Source organism: Bos grunniens, chromosome 8 (genome assembly GCF_055505025.1).
Source record: "Bos grunniens cultivar Pamir isolate PY7600 chromosome 8, Bosgru_T2T1.0, whole genome shotgun sequence".
In the NCBI taxonomy this organism is placed as follows: Eukaryota; Metazoa; Chordata; class Mammalia; order Artiodactyla; family Bovidae; genus Bos; species Bos grunniens.
Genome location: NC_141172.1, coordinates 58442523 through 58462433, shown reverse-complemented (window position 1 = coordinate 58462433; position 19911 = coordinate 58442523). Strand labels below are relative to the sequence as shown.

The 19911-nt window shown below is 51.4% G+C and overlaps 3 protein-coding genes across 17 annotated transcripts in view; 1 reads left to right on the top strand and 2 right to left on the bottom strand.

Annotated features, from left to right (window-relative positions):
• The first annotated feature begins 464 nt into the window (after positions 1 to 464).
• TPM2 (tropomyosin 2) lies at positions 465 to 7847 on the top strand. Of its 8 annotated transcripts, none has more exons than XR_015169866.1 (9): positions 465 to 686; positions 1137 to 1262; positions 4092 to 4225; positions 4324 to 4441; positions 4536 to 4606; positions 4746 to 5146; positions 5326 to 5388; positions 5555 to 5624; positions 7701 to 7847. XR_015169866.1 is itself a non-coding variant. In XM_086415769.1 (9 exons), the coding sequence occupies exons 1-9, from the start codon at positions 573 to 575 to the stop codon at positions 7781 to 7783; spliced, it is 855 nt and encodes a 284-aa protein (XP_086271895.1). In that variant the 5' UTR covers positions 465 to 572; the 3' UTR covers positions 7784 to 7847. The 8 variants fall into 8 exon arrangements, 6 of the variants coding, with proteins under 6 accessions (XP_086271895.1, XP_086271894.1, XP_086271892.1 ...); XR_015169865.1 differs by having other exon boundaries at positions 4692 to 5146; XM_086415769.1 differs by having other exon boundaries at positions 5071 to 5146.
• Positions 7848 to 8829: 982 nt separating this feature from the next.
• Positions 8830 to 16217, bottom strand: CA9 (carbonic anhydrase 9). 7 transcript variants are annotated; one of them, XR_015169859.1, is made up of 12 exons: positions 14555 to 16217; positions 13730 to 13759; positions 13296 to 13466; positions 13029 to 13171; positions 12855 to 12947; positions 11748 to 11814; positions 10756 to 10807; positions 10129 to 10286; positions 9831 to 9975; positions 9675 to 9701; positions 9179 to 9260; positions 8830 to 9046 (listed from the first exon to the last, which is right to left on the bottom strand). XR_015169859.1 is itself a non-coding variant. In XM_086415761.1 (11 exons), exons 1-11 carry the CDS (start codon positions 14919 to 14921, stop codon positions 8980 to 8982), a joined length of 1350 nt encoding a protein of 449 aa, XP_086271887.1. In that variant the 5' UTR covers positions 14922 to 14953; the 3' UTR covers positions 8830 to 8979. The 7 variants fall into 7 exon arrangements, 2 of the variants coding, with proteins under 2 accessions (XP_086271887.1, XP_086271886.1); XR_015169862.1 differs by lacking the exon at positions 12855 to 12947 and having other exon boundaries at positions 12986 to 13171; XM_086415761.1 differs by lacking the exon at positions 10756 to 10807 and having other exon boundaries at positions 14555 to 14953.
• Positions 16218 to 16533: 316 nt separating this feature from the next.
• The window catches only part of CCDC107 (coiled-coil domain containing 107), a 39880-nt gene continuing 36502 nt past the window's right edge, over positions 16534 to 19911 (bottom strand). For both annotated transcript variants that reach the window (XM_086415803.1, XM_086415804.1), the window contains exon 5: positions 16534 to 16632. In XM_086415803.1, the coding sequence (XP_086271929.1) occupies positions 16599 to 16632 (34 nt within the window). In that variant the 3' untranslated portion in view covers positions 16534 to 16598. The remainder of the gene's footprint in view (positions 16633 to 19911) is intronic.

Here is a 19911-nt window from a genome sequence, read left to right as displayed (position 1 = left end):
CTTCTAAATTAAGGGCAGCGGCTGCTGCAGTTGAGGGGGGAACACTCTGCACTCTGGTCCTTGTGCCCGGGCAGCTGCCGTGAGCTCAAGCCCCGAAATAGCCCCACGGGCCCCAGCCGCAGCTGCCACAGGGCCGCGCTGTCACTCAGGAGAAGTGCGGAGCCCCCAGCCCCAGGGTCCCCTCCCCTCCGCGGCGCTAGTTTTTTCAGCCGACTATCCATCTACTTTCCCGTCCGACGGCTGCGGGCGGGGTGGGGGTAGGATGGAGATGGGTGGGATAGAAGGGAGAGGCGGGGCCCCGAGGGGGCGGTCCCGAGGGGGTGGGCGCAGGGGGTGGCCGCGCCCCCCGACCCTGCAGTGCTTCTGCCCCTACAAGGTTTGGGACGCAGTGGGGGAGGGTCTTGGCCCCCAGCTCCGCCCGGTCCCTCCCCGCCTTTTAGGCGCCCGCGCGGCAGGGACATCCCAGTCCCGCTTGGTGCTCCTTGCCCGCCACCCGTGCGCCCAGTCCGAGAGGCCAGCCCAGTTCTCCCGGTCCTCACTGCCCGCCGGCCGGCCCGTCCCCCACTGCAACCATGGACGCCATCAAGAAGAAGATGCAGATGTTAAAACTGGACAAGGAGAATGCCATCGACCGCGCAGAGCAGGCTGAGGCCGACAAGAAGCAAGCTGAGGACCGCTGCAAGCAGGTGGGGGGGTCCCAGGCCCGGCGCAGCCCCCGCCCCACCCCACAATAAGGGCAGGGTCGGCCCTGCGCTATGCCCCCCAGCCACTGGCCTGCTCACCAATGCTCTCTACCGTCCAGTGTGGGGGCTGCTGGGCCTTCACAGTACCCCGGAAGGTCCCTCACCAGAGCCACACTTCATTCCACCCACCTTAGCCTGGGGAGCCCCAGTTCCCAGATTTCCACTCCTGCCCTTGCAGAGAGCCATGATGGGCCTGCTTCCTTGGGGCTGGGAACTTTCTCTCTACTCCCACCAGATCCCTACACACCCCTAGCTGCACTGTCCCCCACTGTCCTCTGATATCCCTCTTCCTCCCTGACAGCCTCTAAATATCTCAGTACCCCCTCACACACACCCCTGACTCTGGCCTGGGCCTGGGCCTGGGCCTGGCTGACTGATGTTTTTCTCTCCCAGCTGGAAGAGGAGCAGCAGGCCCTCCAGAAAAAGCTAAAAGGGACGGAGGACGAGGTGGAAAAGTATTCTGAATCAGTGAAGGATGCCCAGGAGAAACTGGAGCAGGCTGAGAAGAAAGCCACTGATGTGAGTGTGGACCTGGGGGTGTGGGAGAATTAGTGCACTGGAAGGGGTCCCAGATGGGGATGGAGGGACCTTCTTCAGCAGGACTGAAAGGGTTTCCTTGCAAGAACCCAGGCTAGAGCAAGCTGGCACAAATAATTCAAGACAGTGGGTAAATCAAAACCACTTACCACTTCCCCCAGAGGACATAGCACTGCAATTCCATTGGGTTCCAGCTCTTAGAATGTACAGTGATCAAACAATGAGTCATCGTGGGGGTGAGTAGTACAAGAATTTACCCTCCACCTCAACTAATCCTCCAGCTGAAAATGGAGAGAAAACTGCAGCTACATTTTGGGGATGTGGGCTGTGGGTGTAGGTGCTGTGGGCAGGGGGAGAGAAAACGAATCCAAAGATGGGCCCTGACTTCAGTTACACCCCTGGGGGGCCATTAGAAATTCCCTGGCCTTGACCTCTGGCTCCAGTGGCCCTGCTGTGCACTAGGCCCCCAGCTCAGGTTCTGTCGGTCCCTTATTTACCCTCATTAAGCTGTCAGCCTCGAGACCATGCCAGGCCACAGGGCAGAGGGACAAGGCCACAAATGCCAGGGCAGCCACCTTGGCAAGTCCTGCTCACTCTGAGATTTCTCTCCCTACCCCACACCTCCTAACCAGACATCTCCACCTCCTGCCAGTCCCAACCCCCACCTTGAGGTAGGAGAATGGCCATAACACTTTGGACCTGGTACTTTCTCTGCCTCCTGTTCCCTATTTGCCTTCCACCCAGGATTAAGTTTAAAATGAGGCTTCAACTTGGGTGGATGGGGGGATTAGCATAAGCATGGTCTGAACATCCGAGATCAGAGATGACATTACTGTTTGTGTTGACCATTATCCATGTTCCCCACCCCACTCTGCCCCCAAGGTTGGTTTCTCTGACCTCCAGTCTTTGGTTTTGGTTCTTCACCCGCCCTGGCACTTGGAAGGGAACTGGCCTGCAGCTGCTGGTGAAGGCGACCCTGGGCATCTGACACTCTATAAATAACTACGGCCCAGTGCAGCTGGAGGCAGGCCTGGAAACCCAAGGAGCTGGGTGGGGGCTGAAGAGGAGGAGGGGAGGACAGGGACAGAGCTGGGGAAGCGGGGCAGCAGCGCCGGGAGTAGAGAGGAAGCACTGCCCAGACTTGTATGACCTTGAACACAGCACTTAACTGACACACTGCCTCAGTCTTTCCTTCCTCTCTTGCTTCCCGTTTGTGCAATGGGGATGGCACTGTCTGTCCTGTGGTTAAGAGAGCAGCATCCCTAACTGGGAAAAACTTGAGAAGCACAAAATGCCAAAAGTCAGTCCTGTGATGCAGGCCCCAGGACTTCCCAGGTTCTCCAGAGTCACTTGTTACCCGATGACCATGAAGAGAGGTTCCCTTTTATAGAGTCTCACCTCTCTCTAGACCTCCAAGATTCCTCAGAGTCATTCTTCCCAACCCCCAGTGCGGTCCCCAGAATCTTTGCACACGGAGTCATCCAGTCCTGTGCCCAGGATGGGTTCCTGTCACTCTAGGTGGCCTTTAGCCCCTGGACTGTAAGGGCAACACTACTTTCTACATATGGTGCTGTTTCCCCTGTCCTTCCCCCAGCGCTGCCACCTGTCTCTCCCCTCTCACTCTCTTCTTCCCCTGCACTGGTCCCTTCTCCTTTCCAATCCTGAATCTAGAGTCCCATGTTTATGGGATGGGGACTCTGCAGGCACCTGCTCAAGTGCTTTCTGTGTGTTATTTTACTATTTCCCAAGATTGCTTATCATCAGAATCCCTTGAGTGAATGAGTGATACTCGCTCAGTCATGTCTGACTCTGCAACCCCCTGCCAGGCTCCTCAGAATCCCTTGAAAGCTTAAAAAAGAAAAAAAGATAGGATTTTCAAGCCTCTGCCCTAGAGATCTCAGTTCAGTGGCTCCAGGATGGAGCTAAAGAACTTGGATTTTTTTTTTTTCGTTTCCTCCCTAATGGTCTGTTATTAATCCAGCATTAGAAGCACTGCATTATCTCAGAACATTCTACAAAGGAGGAACCAAGGCTTAGAGAGACTAAATAAGTTACCCAAGGTCACACAAGTAGCTCAAAGACAGCAGTGTCACTCAGAGCAGATGCTCTTAACACCAAATTGCACTGCTTCTCTCCTTTGCCTTTTTGGGATCTTTCTTGCTCTGTCCTCTTTTTCTCAAGGTATCATCCCTTTCTATGGACCATCTCCAAAACCTCCACGATTTTGCCTCTATATTGCAGGATCAGTGGCGGATCTGCCACTCACACTGCGCTTGCACTGCCCCCACTTGTATCCAGCACTGGCAGAGAGCCTCCTGCTACAGCCTGGCTTGCCGCCTAAGCTTCCTGCTGTGAGTCTGCCTGGCAGCCAGTGACATCACAGAGCTTGATTCTGTGATTGGCGGATTTTCGCAGCACTGTGGCCTGGTTGGCCTGATTCTTTCCCACCCCTTGCCTGAGCCAGACTCCGCTGAGGAGTCAGGGCTACCTCAGACCTGATCCCAGCAATTGGAGTGCTCTCACACAGGACGAGGGGATTTGTGTGCAGATACCCACTGGAGACTAAGCACAGTGCTAGCAGAGGCCCCGAAGCAGGGGAATGGAGCTTGTCCAAGAGTGCATGTTTTGGGCTGGAACACAGAATCTGCGAAGAAGATGGTTTAGTGGAAAAAAAAAAAAAAATAGGTTGAATGTCTGGAGGCCAGAAAGCTTAGCTTTGTTCTGACAAGCATCTTAACCACCCTCTGATGCCTCTCTGATCCTCATCCAAGGCAGACACAGCCTTTCTGACCTCTGACCTTTGACTCACAGGCTGAGGCAGATGTGGCCTCCCTGAACCGCCGCATTCAGCTGGTAGAGGAGGAGCTGGACCGGGCACAGGAGCGTCTGGCTACAGCCCTGCAGAAGCTGGAGGAGGCTGAGAAGGCAGCTGATGAGAGCGAGAGGTGGGCAGCGGGGTCCTCAGAGGATGGGGTGGGGAGGGAGCCGGGAGCCTGTCCCTGCTGGACCTAACCCCACCCCCACCACTCACCCTGCCTCTCAGAGGAATGAAGGTCATCGAAAACCGAGCTATGAAGGATGAGGAAAAGATGGAGCTGCAGGAGATGCAGCTGAAGGAGGCCAAGCACATTGCCGAGGATTCGGACCGCAAATATGAGGAGGTGACAGCCCTGCTCCACTTTGTTCTCACGCCTGAACCCCAGGCACCCCCAATCATTCACCATGGATTTTCTCCTCACTCCCCCATCCCCACAGGTGGCCAGGAAACTGGTGATCCTGGAAGGAGAGCTGGAGCGCTCAGAAGAGAGAGCTGAGGTGGCTGAGAGGTAAGGACACCCCAGGGTAGCAAGTGAACCTCGGCCTGAGCCCATGGCTGTGGGGCACTCTGTGCAGTGGGAGGTGCTTCCCCAGTCAGGGTACCCCAGGGACTGGTCCTGCCTTTGACCCCTACCTGCTGGCCCCCAGCCGAGCCAGGCAGCTGGAGGAGGAGCTTCGAACCATGGATCAGGCCCTCAAGTCCCTGATGGCCTCAGAGGAGGAGGTAGTCACCTCTCTGGACCTTTCTGGCCAATGGCACCTTCTCTCGGCTCACCTTCCCCTCCACCTCAGGCTGCTCTCTCTCAACCTGCTGGGGGTCGGGAAGGGCCTGGGGCTTCCAGTCTCTGCCTGCTGTCACTCTCACAACTTTGCTCTTCTTCTCTTCCCTCCTCCACCCCTTCCCCACTGTGCCACCTCCACTGTCTCCCCCACTGTGCCTTCACATCCCACCCTGCCACACACCCCCCTGCAGTAAATGTGGGGACCTAGAGGAGGAGCTGAAAATTGTTACCAACAACTTGAAATCCCTGGAAGCCCAAGCGGACAAGGTAGAGGGGGCAGAGGGGCAGTGAGGATGGGTTCCTTCAGGGAAGGGAGGCGATGGGCCCAGGCAGGGCGGGGCGCAGTGTTTGATGGAGACAAAATCAGGAGTAGCCTGTGGGGCTCCGTGAAGAAATGAAGGCTTTGTGGGAGTGGTGTACTGATGACCTGTGTCTGTCCCTAAAAGTATTCCACCAAAGAAGATAAATATGAAGAGGAGATCAAACTGCTGGAGGAGAAGCTAAAGGAGGTGAGAGTCCTTCCATTCCGAATGACCTTCAAGCCCCCCAATCCCTACCAGAGACCTCCTATGGCAGGAATTGGGAACAGGGGCAGAACAGAAGGTTGACTTAAGTGATAGTGTCTGGGAGGGCCTAGATTTTTGTCATTTTTCCCCATCTTGCCTTTACACCCAGGCTGAGACCCGAGCAGAGTTTGCTGAAAGGTCGGTGGCAAAGTTGGAGAAAACCATCGATGACCTGGAAGGTAAAAAGGATATTCCTCTGTACCCCCGAGACTTTCAAAATAGGTCTGTACTCCCCATGACTTATCTTCCTATCCCATGGGACTTGCCAGTGGTAAATTAGGACTGGATCCCCTAGGACTCCACAGGTTTTGGCAGTCTGTGCCTCCCATCCAAGTAGATAGATGATGTAGCCCCATCAACTCCAGTGCTTTGCAAACTTGAGTGGGCATGAGAATCCCCTCAGAGAGTTTTTAAAAAATACAAATTCCTGGGTCCTGCTCGGAAGTGACTGGTGACTTTGGACTGAATCTGTGTCTAACAAGCACCCTGACAATGCAGATGCTGCTGGTCCTCAGACCAGACTCTGAGTAGCACTGATCTAGATAACACTGTCTCCAAGTACAGCACCCTCTTTATTAAATAGAGAGCTGTTTGGTTTAATATCTAGGTTTTCATAAAAACAGTAATGGAAAATACTATTCTAAGCTAGATTTAATGAAAACAAATATCCAGGTGTTTGCTAGTCTGTAGCTACTTCTCACTCTTATCAATAACGTTGTGCCTAAAACTGTCTTTCCCTTTTATTTCACTTTCATAACTCCCACATCTCTTGCTTCCAGCCCTCTCAGGCAAGCCTCAATTTTCTCTCCGACTTTAGACCTTTCTGGCTTGAGTGTCCTCCCCTTGCAGCAAGCACTCCTGCTTATGCAAAGCACTGTGCCCCCAGGTCCCTGGGGGGAGGCAGGAGCTCCTTGGGGAAGCACCAACTTGGGGTACAGAGAAGGATAAAAGACATAGGGGTACAGAGAGGAGAGGAGGGGGCCCTGATGGCTGTCCAGCCTGTTCTCTGGCCTGTCTCCCTCATTCCATCTTCATCCACCTCTCTCTGATTCTTGTTCTCTCTATTACCCTCTCTCCTTCCACTCCTCTTTCCCTCCATTCCTTCTCCCCACACTCCCACCTGGCCCCCCTCTCCTGGACCCCCCACCAGATGAAGTCTATGCACAGAAGATGAAGTACAAGGCCATCAGTGAGGAGCTGGACAACGCGCTCAATGACATCACCTCCCTCTGAGCCCCTCACCAGCGTGGCCCTCGGCCCCCTCTCTCTTCTCCTTTCCATTTTCTCTATGGGAAGCAGGGCCAGCAGGAGGAGCAGAAATTGCCAACACTGCAAAGCCAGGCTGGGTGCAGCCTAGGAGAGCCCTCACCACATCCGCTGCCCATCCTGGCACTTGCTTCATCCTTCTATATCCATCCACTCCTCCCTCTACTGTCGGCCTCCACACTCTCTGCTGCTTAATAAACTCCATTTGGTCTCCATGCTGTTTTCCTGCCCTCTAAAGAGCACTGCCATCACCCCCACAGAGCACTGGTTCACTGCTGAGACCCTGGCTCCTGTGGGCACCCCTAATCTTGTGACTCCCTCCCCCACTGAGATCACCCACAAAACACTGAGGCCTACCCCAGAACCCCCTCTGCATGACTCTCACTGACGCATGTGGGCACGTATGACTGTGTCATTCACCGCGGGCCCTCTGGTGCCTCTGAGATACATGCCCTTCTGCAAACCCAGGCATGTCACTGCCCTTAGAGTGCTCAGCTGAGATTCCAGGATATAAAGGAATGACTGGAAGGGGAGTGGGCAGGTGAAGTGTAGGAGAGGGATGTAAGGTTGTTAAAGGTCCGGGATGACATTTGGAATGACACTGGATGCCAGCAACGTGGGGGCTTTCGCTGCAGGTCTGTTTTCTGCCTCGAGTTTGTCTATCTGTCTGACACTCCCTTTCCTGGCTCAGTCTTTGTCTTTCCTCCTGTTTCCAACTCTTGAACCTTCTAAAGAAGGAGGGTAAATTAGTTTATGACTCGGGCCTTCCCATACACCTCCATGGCCCCAAAGCCTTGAGTGAGGCATCCCTGTCTTGGTCAGTCCATCTGTCTGTCCCACCCAAGGGGTCCCCAGATCCCTGAATGTTTGTGTCTTTGTATGCCTCCAGCCCACTCCGTGTCTGTCACACCCCCTGTCCATGCCTCCCCATGTTTCTCCCCTCATGTCTCCCCACCCCACCCCTGCTCACGGGTTGCTTCCCCTCGCAGAGACCTTGGCCAGTGCCAAGGAGGAGAACGTGGAGATCCACCAGACCCTCGACCAGACACTGCTGGAGCTCAACAACCTCTGAGGGCTGGCCCTGCCCCCAGCCAGGCTAGCTGCCAACCCAACCAATAAAACTGATGTTACCAGCATGATGGGGCCCTTTAAGCCTTTCTTGGGTATTGGCAGTGGTGGTGGTAATTTTCCAAAGTGGAGAAGGTGGAGAGGATGCCTCAGGGGAAAAGTGAAGTTGGAAGGAGCTCTGAGTGAGCCAGAGGGATGGGGGCACTAGGCTCACCGAGGAGGGGTTGTGAACGGGTTGTGTGGAGCAGAGGAGCCTGGCAGGGCTGGAGGAGCATCCTGGCCCTTATTCCCCACAGGGCAGAGGAGCTGCGGTCAGGGGCACTGCCCCATTCCAGCAGGTGGCTGGGCACAACACAACTGGAAGGCAAAACCACAAAACTACATTGGTTTCACTTGAGCAGGGTGAAAGCCCAAAAGCCTCACGGATTTTAAGCCTAGAGACTGAGCCTGCCCTATAGACAGAGAGACAGACACACACACAGTCATTCCAACACTATAGACAGATAGACAGACACAGACACACACACACACGGTCATTCCAACACTATAGGTCATTTCTGCCCGCTTCCTGATGACATCTATGTTAGGCAGACTCCTGCTGCCTCATCAAAGATGTCCACATCCTAATCCTGTGAAATGTCACCTTACATGGGAAAAGGGACTTTGAAGTCAAGTTAAGGATTCTGAGATGGGGAGATTATTCTAGGTTATCTGCGTGGGCCCAACATAATCACAAGGGTCCTTTCAACGCAGTTGTAGGTGATGTGACAATGGAAGCAAGAGATTGGAGTGATGCAAGGAAGGGGCCACAAGCCAAGGAATGCTTGGCTTCTAGAAGCTGAAAAAGGCAGGAAAATATTCTCCCCTCAAGAGTGTCCAGAGGGAACCATCCCTGAAGACACCTTGACTTTAGCCCATAAGATTCATTTTGGACATCTGACCTCTAGAACTCTTAAGAGAATAAATTTCCATTACCATTAAGTTTGTGGTAGTTTGTTATAGCAGTGATAGGAAATGAATGCACCATCCTTTTGATTTAGGAGACAAGGATTTGCTTTCCACAGGTTTTATTAGAAATATTCATTTTTAAAAATATCTTTGGAGGTTTAAAAGGAAGTGGTGTAATGAACAAGACAGTCTTCAGCTGCCCCTCGGATTCCTCTGACCAGCTTCTCTGCGTATTCTCCAAGTGGCAGGCCTCTAGGCAACAGTCTCTGTGACCTCTGCTGGGTGGTAGCTAACACTCCCTTTGGTCTCACTTAGATGTCTACACAACAGGGAAGCCTAATCAGAAATCTCACCAGGGATGAGCTCATTTGCATGCAATTTGCACGGAGCTGCTCTGGATTCCACTTGGGGAGGTGGGGGCTGGGCCTGAGGGAGAGGGTCAGTATAATACCTTTGCTGCCTTCTCATTTGCACAAGGAAGGCGATGCTGGTAACAGCAAAGAGGAGGCCAAAAACCAGGGCCAGGATGTCGCCTGGAGGAAGGAGGAAAGAGACTGCCTCAGGGAGTGAAGAGGAGCCCGTAGGATTCCCTCAGAGAGGCTTCCACCTGCACCCCACCCCACCAGCTCCGTCCGAAGTTCCGCTGCTGCTCCCTGTGTCTCCAGCAGGGGCCAGCTAAGGGAAGGGGGTGGGTACACAAGGAGGGGTAAGATAAGCACCCTTTTCCTCCTTAAAGACAAAAGAGATGGCTTGGGAAGGAGGATTGGAGGAGTTTTTTGAGCTTCATTCTGACCAACTCTTGCTCTGGGGATGACAGGGTAAGCCCCACCTTGATCCAACACTATCCTATTGGGTTTGGAGTCTGTTCTACAGAAACGCAGAGGTAGCAGTGGTGGTCCTGACTAGCCCCTGGCTGAACAGTGCCAAGGAAGGGGGCACAGACTCACCAGCAGCGAGACAGGAATTCAGGTGGACTGAAGAGAAAAAAACAGATGTTAGAGCTGGGGGCTGTGACCACCAGTGACAGACAAGTGAGGACACAAGAGAGGATGCAGGCCCTGTGGCTGGAGAGGGGGTCCCAGCATCAGTAGACAAAGTGGCACCTGGTTCAACAGTCCTAGGGCTGCCATCCACGCCAGCGGGGAAGGAGGCCTCAATTATTCGCCCATTCAAAGGCTGCGTAGCTCGGAAGTTCAGCTGCAGCCGAGAGTCATCAGGTCCCCACAGGGAGTCAGAGAGGGTGTGGAGCTGGGGAGGACAGCAGACAGTGGGGGGTGGGCTCATAACACAGAAGCAAATGGGTCACAGGCTTACTGTCCACGTCCCCCACTTCCCCCACACGGCCCCTTCATCTCTTTCTGCCTCCTCATCCCCAGTGTCACCACCACACCCCAACCCCACCTGCTTAGCACTCAGCTTCACTGTCTGGTTGAACACAGTCCAGATGACCCCCTGGGCACAGGGGGGTGTGGTGAGAGACCCCTCATATCGGAAGTAGCGGCTGAGGTCAGAGGGCAGCAGTGCAGATACATCCAGTCCTGGGACCCAAGTCTCAGAGTCTGTGGAGAGGATGTGTGCTGGGGTCCAACCTATCTTGACTTCCCCTCATACACACACCAAAGCTCTGGGGTAGAGGGATACATTTTTATTTTTTATTTTTTTTCCCTAGCACTTGTCCCCCTCTGTCCCCATTCGGCTCCAGCCATATACTGCTGGTCAATGGTCTGACCTTCCTGAGCTGAGCCACAGGGGTGCAGGGGGTGCCTCCCTGCCAGAGGGCAGGGACTACAACTCAGGAGCTACTTTTTCGGGCCCTTGAGATCTGCTCAGAAGCCAGCTGGTGGGATGAAGGTTGGCCCTGGGTCACAGCCTGGCTGGGGATACATTTTTAAATCCCAGAAACCAAGCTGACCCAACTCCCTCAGACTATTTCTTCACTGAGTATATCCCTTCCTATAACTCAGCACAGGACATGACTCGGTAGAAAGTAAAAGGCTTTGGGGGCTCACAGAGTAAGAGAACTGCTACCTTGGCCCTTCTTCTGAGTCTTCACTCTTACTTTGCATACTGTGACAACATGCTGGAATGCAGATGTAAGCCAAGAGTGAATCAAAAGAGAAAATAAGTAATTTTCTGAATAATTTGTAATTTGAATAATTTGTAAGTAAATACCTATAACTATAAAAGACAAGACACAAAAATTCAAAAAGCATAGTTCTCTTTAGTTTAGCAAAATGTAAGATCCAGCTGGGTGAAGTTTAAAATGACCTAGAGTGACTAAGAAGGACAAGAAGATTTCCAACATTATTTACAAATTTAAAATATTTGATGCTGGGCTCCCTGGTGGCTCAGTGGTAAAAGAACACCTGCCAACGCAGAGGACATAGGTTCAATCCCTTGCCAGGGAAAGATCCCACATGCTGCGGAGCAACTAAGCCCGTGCACCACATTGAGCCTGTACTCGAGAGCCTGGAACCGCAACTACTGAACCTGCACCCTGCAAATACTGAAGCCCACATGCCCTAGAGCCTGTGCTCCACGAGAGAAGCCACTGCAATGAGAAGACTGCATACTGCAACTACAGAAAAGCCCCCACTTGCTGCAACTAGAAAAAGCCTGCACAGTAGTGAAGACCCAGCACAGCCAAACATAAATAAAATTATTAAAAAAAATAAAGTCAAATATTTGATGCTTTGAAGGAGTAAGAGTTCTCAAGAAAAATTTTAGCTCTCCAGACTCAACCCCTGGAGTTCCAAACACTGTTTTTTGGTTTTATTTGGTTTTCATCTTATCTTGGTTTCTGTTTGGTTTTTAAACAAAAAATCTGTGGGCAGCAGTTAGCTTTGCCTGTTTGCTGTGTTCTGCTTCATAGTTATTATCAAGGTCACAGTAAGCCAGTTCATACTGCAACCCCCTTCTCTGTGGGAGGTAGTCCTTCTCCATCCTCAGACCTGAGGCTCCCCAAGGATGGTTCTTTGTGACAAGGGTATCAAGAGTAGGAGCCAGACCAACAAACTGACCTTTCTCGGTGATTTCTCCCAAACGTGACAGCAACTGTTCATAGGCACTGTTTTCTTCTGGGCCTTCCTAGGAGGTGACAGTGCAAGACAGATGAATGCATGCATCTAGAGTCATGGCTGGAGGCCTATAGGTGATTCGGATTCCCACAATCCTCCCCCATTCCCCAGCTCTGAGAATGCTGGGGAAACACAAAATCTTATGTATTATTACTCAAAGTCCATTTACTTCTACTTTGCAAACTGACCTAACTAGGTGGACTCATTTTCAGTGGCAAATAGGAGGAAGAGGAGGATGCGGGGCCATTTTACTAGGATACAAGGCTCTCAACGATGGGCTCTACTTACTTTTCCAGGCTCACTTATCACTAACTCTATACATATTCCGTGGTCCTGCCACAGACAACCCCAATAACCTTTGTATTCATGGTACCTCTGCATTCACCTTAATAATTCATGAGTTTGACTTTTGGAGCCAGGACACGCTATTTCCAAGGTGCTTCTCTGCAATGCTGTGAGGCTGGTGTTAATGAGTCAGGGAGGCAGTGAGTCTAACAGGTTTCTCACCATCCTTCCTTTCTATTAGCCTCTTCTAATCATTGTGTTTGTACCTTTGATCAGTACAAGTCCAAAGAAGTCAAATGCTTCTCTAGACTCAGTGCATTCTGCAAAGGGGAAATTATGGGTTATAAAAGTATTAGAGAAATGACTCTTCCTTTTGACCATTCCCCACATGTGCCATTCCCCAAATGGGCCATATTCTGAGTCTTTGTGTGTACTGTTCGCTCTGCATAGAATATCTCTTTTTCTTTCCCACTAGCAAAGGCTTCAAGTTTTACCTCCTCTGTGAGGCCTTCCCTGACTACCTCTTTGACTATGTGTCCTCTGTATATGTCTACCCTGTTAGCCTCCCTCACTGGCTGCGGGGAGACAGGATCAACGGTTTCGGGATCTTTTTTTGTGGCCCAGAGCCTGGCTCACAGTGGGCGTTAATCAAAGAACTAATGAGTGAAGATGACAGTCAGGTGCAGGGATGGGAGTTTCTGGGGCAAGATATTCTGAGCCCGAGGGCGTAGGAAAGCAGAGGTGGGGAGTGTCCAGGGCTGGTACCTGCAGAAAGGCGGCCAAGACGGCCAAGCCCCCTGGGCGCCCCAAAGCCTCGTCAAATTCCTCAAATGCAGTGCTGAGGTGAACCACGTGAATCTGGAAAAGACACAGTAGGAGTAGGCGAGATCCCTTACCCGGCACTCCACTTCGACCCTTCGCGGACAGCTGCGCGCTCACCTCGGCAGGAAAACGGTGACCATCAACCGTGTGTTCCGAGCCCGGGCGACCCGCGGCCCCCCAGTGCAAATGTAACTGCAGGGCCCGGTACTCCTGCCCGGGACCCAAGGCCATCTTCAGCCCGGAAGGCAGACTCAGCTGCACTGTGTGGTGAGAGGCAGGTGAACCGGGGCCCGCCCCACCCTCAGCCTAACTTCCAATCACCGTCCCCTCATCTCCAGGTAGACTCCGCCCCTTCCCCGAGGCTCCCCCGGGAGGCCACCTCACCGGTGTGGCCGTTGTTGCACAGGCGCAGTTTTGGTTGTGGCGGGAGCTCAAAGCCAAGGAATTCCAGGGGGCGCAGGGCTGGACAAAACGCAGTGAGCTCCGGGCGGATGTCTACCGGGGATTGAAAGCGGCCAGCGCAGGCTGGGGACACCTGGGGCCATGGCGGAGCGCCTGGAGTGGGCAAGTGTGTACAGGAAGTTTGAAGACAAGATCAGGAACTTTTAGGGAAGCGGAGTAGAAAAAGTGATGCGGTCGAGTCAGGAGGCATCCGGGAGGGAAACAGGTAAAGGATGCGGGGATTGGGGTTGGCGGGGGACAGGCAGCGGGTGTTGTCCGGGACTGGCAGACGTGGATGCGAGGTGAGAGGGATGCGTGTGCGGGCATCAGCAGAGCTGGGTGCCCAGATTGGGTCTGTGTAGGGGTGGGTGTCTCACCTCCATAGCGCCAATGACTGTGGCCATCCCCTGCATAAATGAGAAGAATGAAGAGGCTGATCTTTGAGCCCAGTCCCTCCCCAGCGGCCAAAAAGAGGTGGGTCGTCCTCACTAGCAGCGTTCACAAACTCAGATTCTTACAAAAGCATAGTAGGTAACAGAAACACCAGAAACAGGCACAACAGCTTGCAGCCAGATAAAAGGCCATAGCTTGATGGGCCACACAAAGATTCTACTAGCCCGCTTGCAACCACTGTCTTAGGGTCTGTAAAGCGGGTGGAGACCTCAGTTCCCAGGCCCAGGTTAGTAGACCATCTTTCTCCTTTAGAAATCCCTCCTCCCCACTCTCCCTGTTTCCTTTCTGATCTCCTTTTCCAAAGTTTCTGGCTTGAGGGTCAAGAAACCAGGTTCCTCTACCTGCTGTTTCCCGCTTCCTAGGTCTCACTTTCCTCATCTGTAGACTGAAGATGCGGTGATTTCTACAAACCCTTCCTGCTCTTCCTCTGGTACCAGCCCCCCTCCTTCCTCTCCTGTCTCTTCATACTTTGCTCTCCACATTCTGATCTTTTTTTCCTCTCCAACCTCCCCCTTTCTTTTCTGTCTCTTCCTGCTTACCTCTCTCCATCTGTGTCCCTTTTGTCTCTTCATCTAGCTCTGAAAGGGAGTAAGGGGCTAGTGGCAAGGGAGCTCCTGGGGTTGGGAAAAATCACTGTCAGAGCACAGGCTCCTCTTCTTCCCTGAATAATCCCTCCCTGGGCTGGGGTTTAATGAGGGGAAAGCACCAACCTCCTGGAGCCTAGGTTTGCAGAGCTGATGACCACTTACCTTTTTCATCTCTGTGGGCGTTATTCTGGGGGCCTTCAGTGTCCCTGGGTGCCTCAACAGTTGGTAGATCCTCTAACTTCAGAGAATTCTCTTCTCCTGGGTCTGTCTTCAATCCAGGTAGGTCCTCTTCTTCAGGTGAGTCCTCCTCTTCAGGTATATCCTCTTCACTGGGCAGGTCCTCCTCACCAAGTGGATCATCTTCTCCAGATGAATCTCCTCCCGTGGTGGGAGCACCCTGCATCCAGAGCAGCTTCTGGGGATGGGCAGGCACCAGAAGGAGCAGTAACAGCAGCAATTGCACAGCTGGGCCTGGGGCAGGGGCCGGAATCCACAGAGGGAGCCGGGGGCTGGGGCACAGGGGAGCCATGTGGCTGACTGTGGGGTGTCCTGGGACACAGTGTGTACGGGCTGTACGTGCATAGGAAATAGGAGGTGGGTGGGGGAGGAGCAAGCCTGGAGGGGAGCAAGCTGACTCACAGAAGGGCCTTTTGGAGATGGAGCCAAAGTCCTGTGGGTCTAACTGGCCCTGTGCCCCCTCCCCGATAGCAAGATGGGAATGGGGTGGAGTGAGGGGCAGGTATGTGCCCAGCCAGAAGGTTATCGGGGTCATGGGCTCAGCCTGGAACCCAAGGCACCACCTGGCACTATACAGGTTCTCTCTGGCACCGCCCGACTGCTAGTCAGCCAGCTTCAGCTAACCCTGGCTTGTTTCCCAGCCCCAGGCAGCTGGGGCCCCCACATCCTCTGGCTGAGAGGGGAAGCTGCCCATATATACATCCCTGGCTGGGCTAGGTAGCAGGTAAAGGGGTAGGGAAAGCTCCTGGGGGAGTCTGGGGGTGGGAGAGTGGATGGATGGATAGGTGGGATGTGAATTTGAATATGAATGGACAGCTGCATATATTCATGAGTCTCTGATGTGTTAAAACTGAATGTAATATTCATTGTATTACACCTCTGCTCAAAAACCTTCATTGGCTTCCCACACTCTGCAAAGTATCTTCCATCAGGTCCCTTCAAAATCTTACCCAAGAGACTTTTCCATTTTATCTCCTACTACTTTCCCTCATATTCTAGCCAAATTAAACTATTCGTTTTTTATCCAAACCTTTGACCACTTTTGTTCATCTCTTTCTCGCTGCTGGGAATGCCTTTCGCTCTTCTGTTTATTTAGCATCTACCATATGTCAGGCCGGAGAAGGCAATGGCACCCCACTCCAGTACTCTTGCCTGGAAAATCCCATGGATGAAGGAGCCTGGTAGGCTGCAGTCCATGGGGTCGCTAAGAGTCGGACACGACTCAGCGACTTCATTTTCACTTTTCACTTTCATGCATTGGAGAAGGAAATGGCAACCCACTCCAGTGTTCTTGCCTGGAGAATCCCAGGGACGGGGGAGCCTGATGGCTGCCGTCTATGGGGTCACACAGAGTCGGACACGACTGAAGTGACTTAGCATAGCATAGCATATAATAGCATATGTCAGGCTAGAGGTATGGAAACAAGACACAGTCCCTGTCCTGAGGAGCTCACTGTCTAGTGACTGAGGGCAAAACTATCATAATATTTGGAGGAGAGAGATGAATTCTTCCTCAGAAAGTAACACAGAAGTTGGCAAAATCTGATCAGGGTTTAAAGAAGTAGCAGTTCAATTGGTTTAAAAAAAAAAAAAAGTGGGGGAACTGGGATCCTGGGCAAAAGAGAGATATCAAATACTTTGAGCAGGAGAGTGACAGAATCCATATCTCACACTAGGTTATGTTGGGGGGTAGTGTGGAGCATGGATTTGAGGGTGAAAATGGGTGCGAAGAGGTGAAGAGTGAGAGGACCCCAAGAATGGGCTGGGGGTTCCCAGTCTGCCTATTCACTTAACATTTGGTGAGCCCCCTCCAGTCCTCCAGGCACGGTTCTAGGCCTTAGGGATGCAGCACTCACCTGGAGAACAGCCTCTGCTGTTCTGTAGCTCACATTCTAGGAAGGCCCCAGTGGCTTCGACAAATCAGAAGACAGTAAGGCCATCTCAGGAGATTCTTCTCTGGGGCTCATATTCAGTAGGTATGTACACCATCACGGTTGCATAGGCTAATTAAATATGTTGAAAATTTATAGTCTGGTTTGTAACTAGCCTCTAACTCCAGGGTGCTTCTGCTACCCCACTCCCCTTTGGGGACCCTCCTAGCCGTATGACCTCTTATCTAAAGAAGTAATGCTTGGCACAGAACAGGCTCTGGACACCACTTGAGTGTCCCATCCAGTTTCCACTCTGGATCAGTACTTATATACCCATTACCGTGTTATATAGTTTTACTACCTCTTCTGTGTAACTCCCTTTTATTATTCAAGACTCAGCTCATACAACCACTATGGAGAACAGTATAGAGCTTCCTTAAAAAACTAAATAGAACTATCATACGATCCAGCAGTCCCACACCTGAGCATATGTCTGGAGAAAACCATAATTCAAAAAGATATATGCACCACCCCAATGTTCACTGAAGCACTATTTATAATAGCCAAGACATGGAAGCAACCCAAATATCCATTGACAGATGAGTAGATAAAGAAGGTGTGGGGGGGGGGGCGGCGGGGAGGGGTGTGTGTGTGTAATACTACACAGCCACAAAAAAGAATGAAACAATAACATTTGCAGCAACATGGGTGGATCTAGAGATTCTCATGGTTAAGTAAGTCAGAGAAACAAATACCATGATATCATTTATATGTGGAATCCAAAAAAAAAAAGATACAAATGAACTTATTTACAAAACAGAAACAGATTCACAGAATTAGAAAAGACACTTATGGTTACCAAAGGGGAAAGGTAGAGGGGAGGGATAAAATAGGAGGTTGGGATTAACATATGAACACTACTATATGGAAAAGGATGGATATATGTGTATGTATAACTGATTCACTTTGCTGTACATCTGAAACTAACAAAAACATTGTATATCAGCTATACTCCAAATATTAAAAAAAAAAAGACTCAGCTCAAAGGCTATCTCCAGGAAGTCTTGCTTGACCAACTCTACACCACAGGAAGAGATTTCTGGTAACTCTGAACCACCACAGTTCTTTGCCTGCACTAATAATCTTGCTTACCATCCAATTCATATTAAGGTGATTTATGACGTTATATCTGCTCTAATAGCCTCGAGGTTCATAAGGACAGGGTCCAGTATTTGACTGAGTCCATCTGATATTCAACTGTCTTTTATTATTGATCATTTTTCTCTTTTCAGATCACTGTGCCAGGGCTTAAGAAAAACCAGACTAAGATAGCTTCCCTGCCTTCAGGGAGCCCATTGACAATGACCTGTGTATGTCAAACCACAATTATTCCAGGAGTGGGGCATCACATTTCTACAGCACCCTAAACTGTGTGCCTTGTCAGAGTGACTGTCATACGGTATGCCAAAACGTGTACGGTTGAACAGCTGTACTCCAAGCGGTCATCTTAGGAGCCAATCAGTCTACCAATCTAGGTTGCCATTTCTGGAGCTAAATTAAGAGCCATCCATGGCAATCCAAGCAGGCACTCCTGATGGTCAGCTCATTGCCTGGGGCAGCTGTGTTGTCAGGACCTTGGTTGGACCCAGACACACGGAAGGTACATGATAATATTTAAATTAGATAGGCCTGGATAAGACAGAAGGGGATAATGACTATGGGGGAGTCATGGGAAGGACAGAGATAGGAACACCATGCTACCTGAAGTCTGGAGTTTGCATGTCCAGAACTTTCTCCAGCACCAATCATAGTTTTATTCCATATTCCCTTTCCAAATGTTTTGAATGTTTCCATCTTTTTCTGTTTTAGATCTCTGTCGGGTCTCCTTGTACAGTTCTCTGTGGTGTCTCCACACGTCTCCCCTCCGTCTCTGCTGCTTTTTCTCAGTATTTCAGAGTCCAGATCTACATCGAGGTGTAGCTCTGTGCTCCGGCTCCCTAGTTTCCCAAGTGCCATTCTCCATGGGTGCTGTCTCTTGAGCTCTCCGTCTCTGTGTGTGACTATGTCTCTGGTCTGGGTGGGGAACGTGGACTCTGATCCTGGATCGAGCCTTTGCAACTGGGAGTCTGCCAAACTCTAGAACAGGTTTGAGCTCCCAGAGTCTTGTTTCCTGGGTCTCCCTAGGTTGGGACAGAGTGTACTCAGGGCTGATTGACTGGGTCACCCCCCTTCTCCTGTCTTGGCCTGGCACACATTTCTCTGTGGTTGCTTAAGGCCAAGTCTTTGGTCATTAGGGTCTGTGTCTTAAGACATCGAGAGCCATGTCTCTGCTTATCCCATGGCTGCAGAGAAGGGAGCTATGTACCAGGGAAGCAGGAGAAAAATCCCCCTATTCCCCAGACATGGACCAGAAGCAAAGACAAATCACAGCCCTTGTAGGGCTCTGGGGACTGCCCTGTAGTCCGAGCCCACCTCACCATCTGTATTATTTTCCTATGACTGCTGTAACAAATTTCCACAAACTGGGTAGCTTAAAGCAACCAAGATTTATTCTCTCATAGTTCTGGAGGTGAAGAGTCTGAAATTAAGGTGTTGGTAGGGTCCTGTTCCTTCTGAAGGTTCAAAGGCCTCTTTCAGCTTCTGGTGGCTCCAGGTATTCCTTGGCTTGTGGCTGCATAACTTCAATCTGTGCTTCCAACTTCACATGGACTTCTCTTGTCCATGTGTCTTCTACTGGCTGTTGCTTTTTTTTTTTTTTTGACAGGTAAGGAGATTTACTTAGAGGGAACACACTTCACAGACAGAGTGTGGGCCATCTCAGAATGTGAAAGCAGCCCTGGTTGTCTCTTATAGGAACACTTATCATTGGATTTAGGACCCACCAGGATAATCCCAGAGAAGGCAATGGCACCCCACTCTAGTACTTTTGCCTGGAAAATCCCATGGACAGAGGAGCCTGGTAGGTGGCAGTCCACGGGGTGGCTAAGAGTCGGGCACGACTGAGCGACTTCACTTTCACTTTTCACTTCCATGCATTGGAGAAGGAAATGGCAACCCACTCCAGTGTTCTTGCCAGGAGAATCCCAGGGACGGGGGAGCCTGGTGGGCTGCCGTCTATGGGGTCGCACAGAGTTGGACATGACTGACGTGACTTAGCAGCAGCAGCAGCAGGATAATCCAGGATGATCTTAAGATTCTTAATTTAACTGCAACTACAAAAACCCTTTTTCCAAATAGGGTGACATTCACAGGTTTGAAGAGTTAGGACACGGACTTGTCTTTATGGGGGTCACCATTTAGCCCACTGTACCATCAGCCATTTTGGAATTGAACACACAGGGTGATGAGCTGGAGACCTTCATGCCTTCTGCCTACATCTCTCTTCATGTTGTAGGCAATTTCATCTACTCC

Excerpts from the sequence above, each read along its gene's own strand:
- CA9 (XM_086415760.1), bottom strand. The coding sequence starts at position 15,164 with ATGACCCCGATAACCTTCTGGCTGGGCACATACCTGCCCCTCACTCCA. Across the intron at positions 10,287-11,747 it reads GGGAGAAATCACCGAGAAAG|ACTCTGAGACTTGGGTCCCA; the intron begins GTCAGTTTGTTG and ends TCCTCTCCACAG. Across the intron at positions 9,261-9,674 it reads GAATTCCTGTCTCGCTGCTG|GCGACATCCTGGCCCTGGTT; the intron begins GTGAGTCTGTGC and ends TCCTTCCTCCAG.
- TPM2 (XM_086415766.1), top strand. The coding sequence starts at position 573 with ATGGACGCCATCAAGAAGAAGATGCAGATGTTAAAACTGGACAAGGAG. Across the intron at positions 1,263-4,091 it reads CTGAGAAGAAAGCCACTGAT|GCTGAGGCAGATGTGGCCTC; the intron begins GTGAGTGTGGAC and ends TTTGACTCACAG. Across the intron at positions 4,442-4,535 it reads CGGACCGCAAATATGAGGAG|GTGGCCAGGAAACTGGTGAT; the intron begins GTGACAGCCCTG and ends CCATCCCCACAG.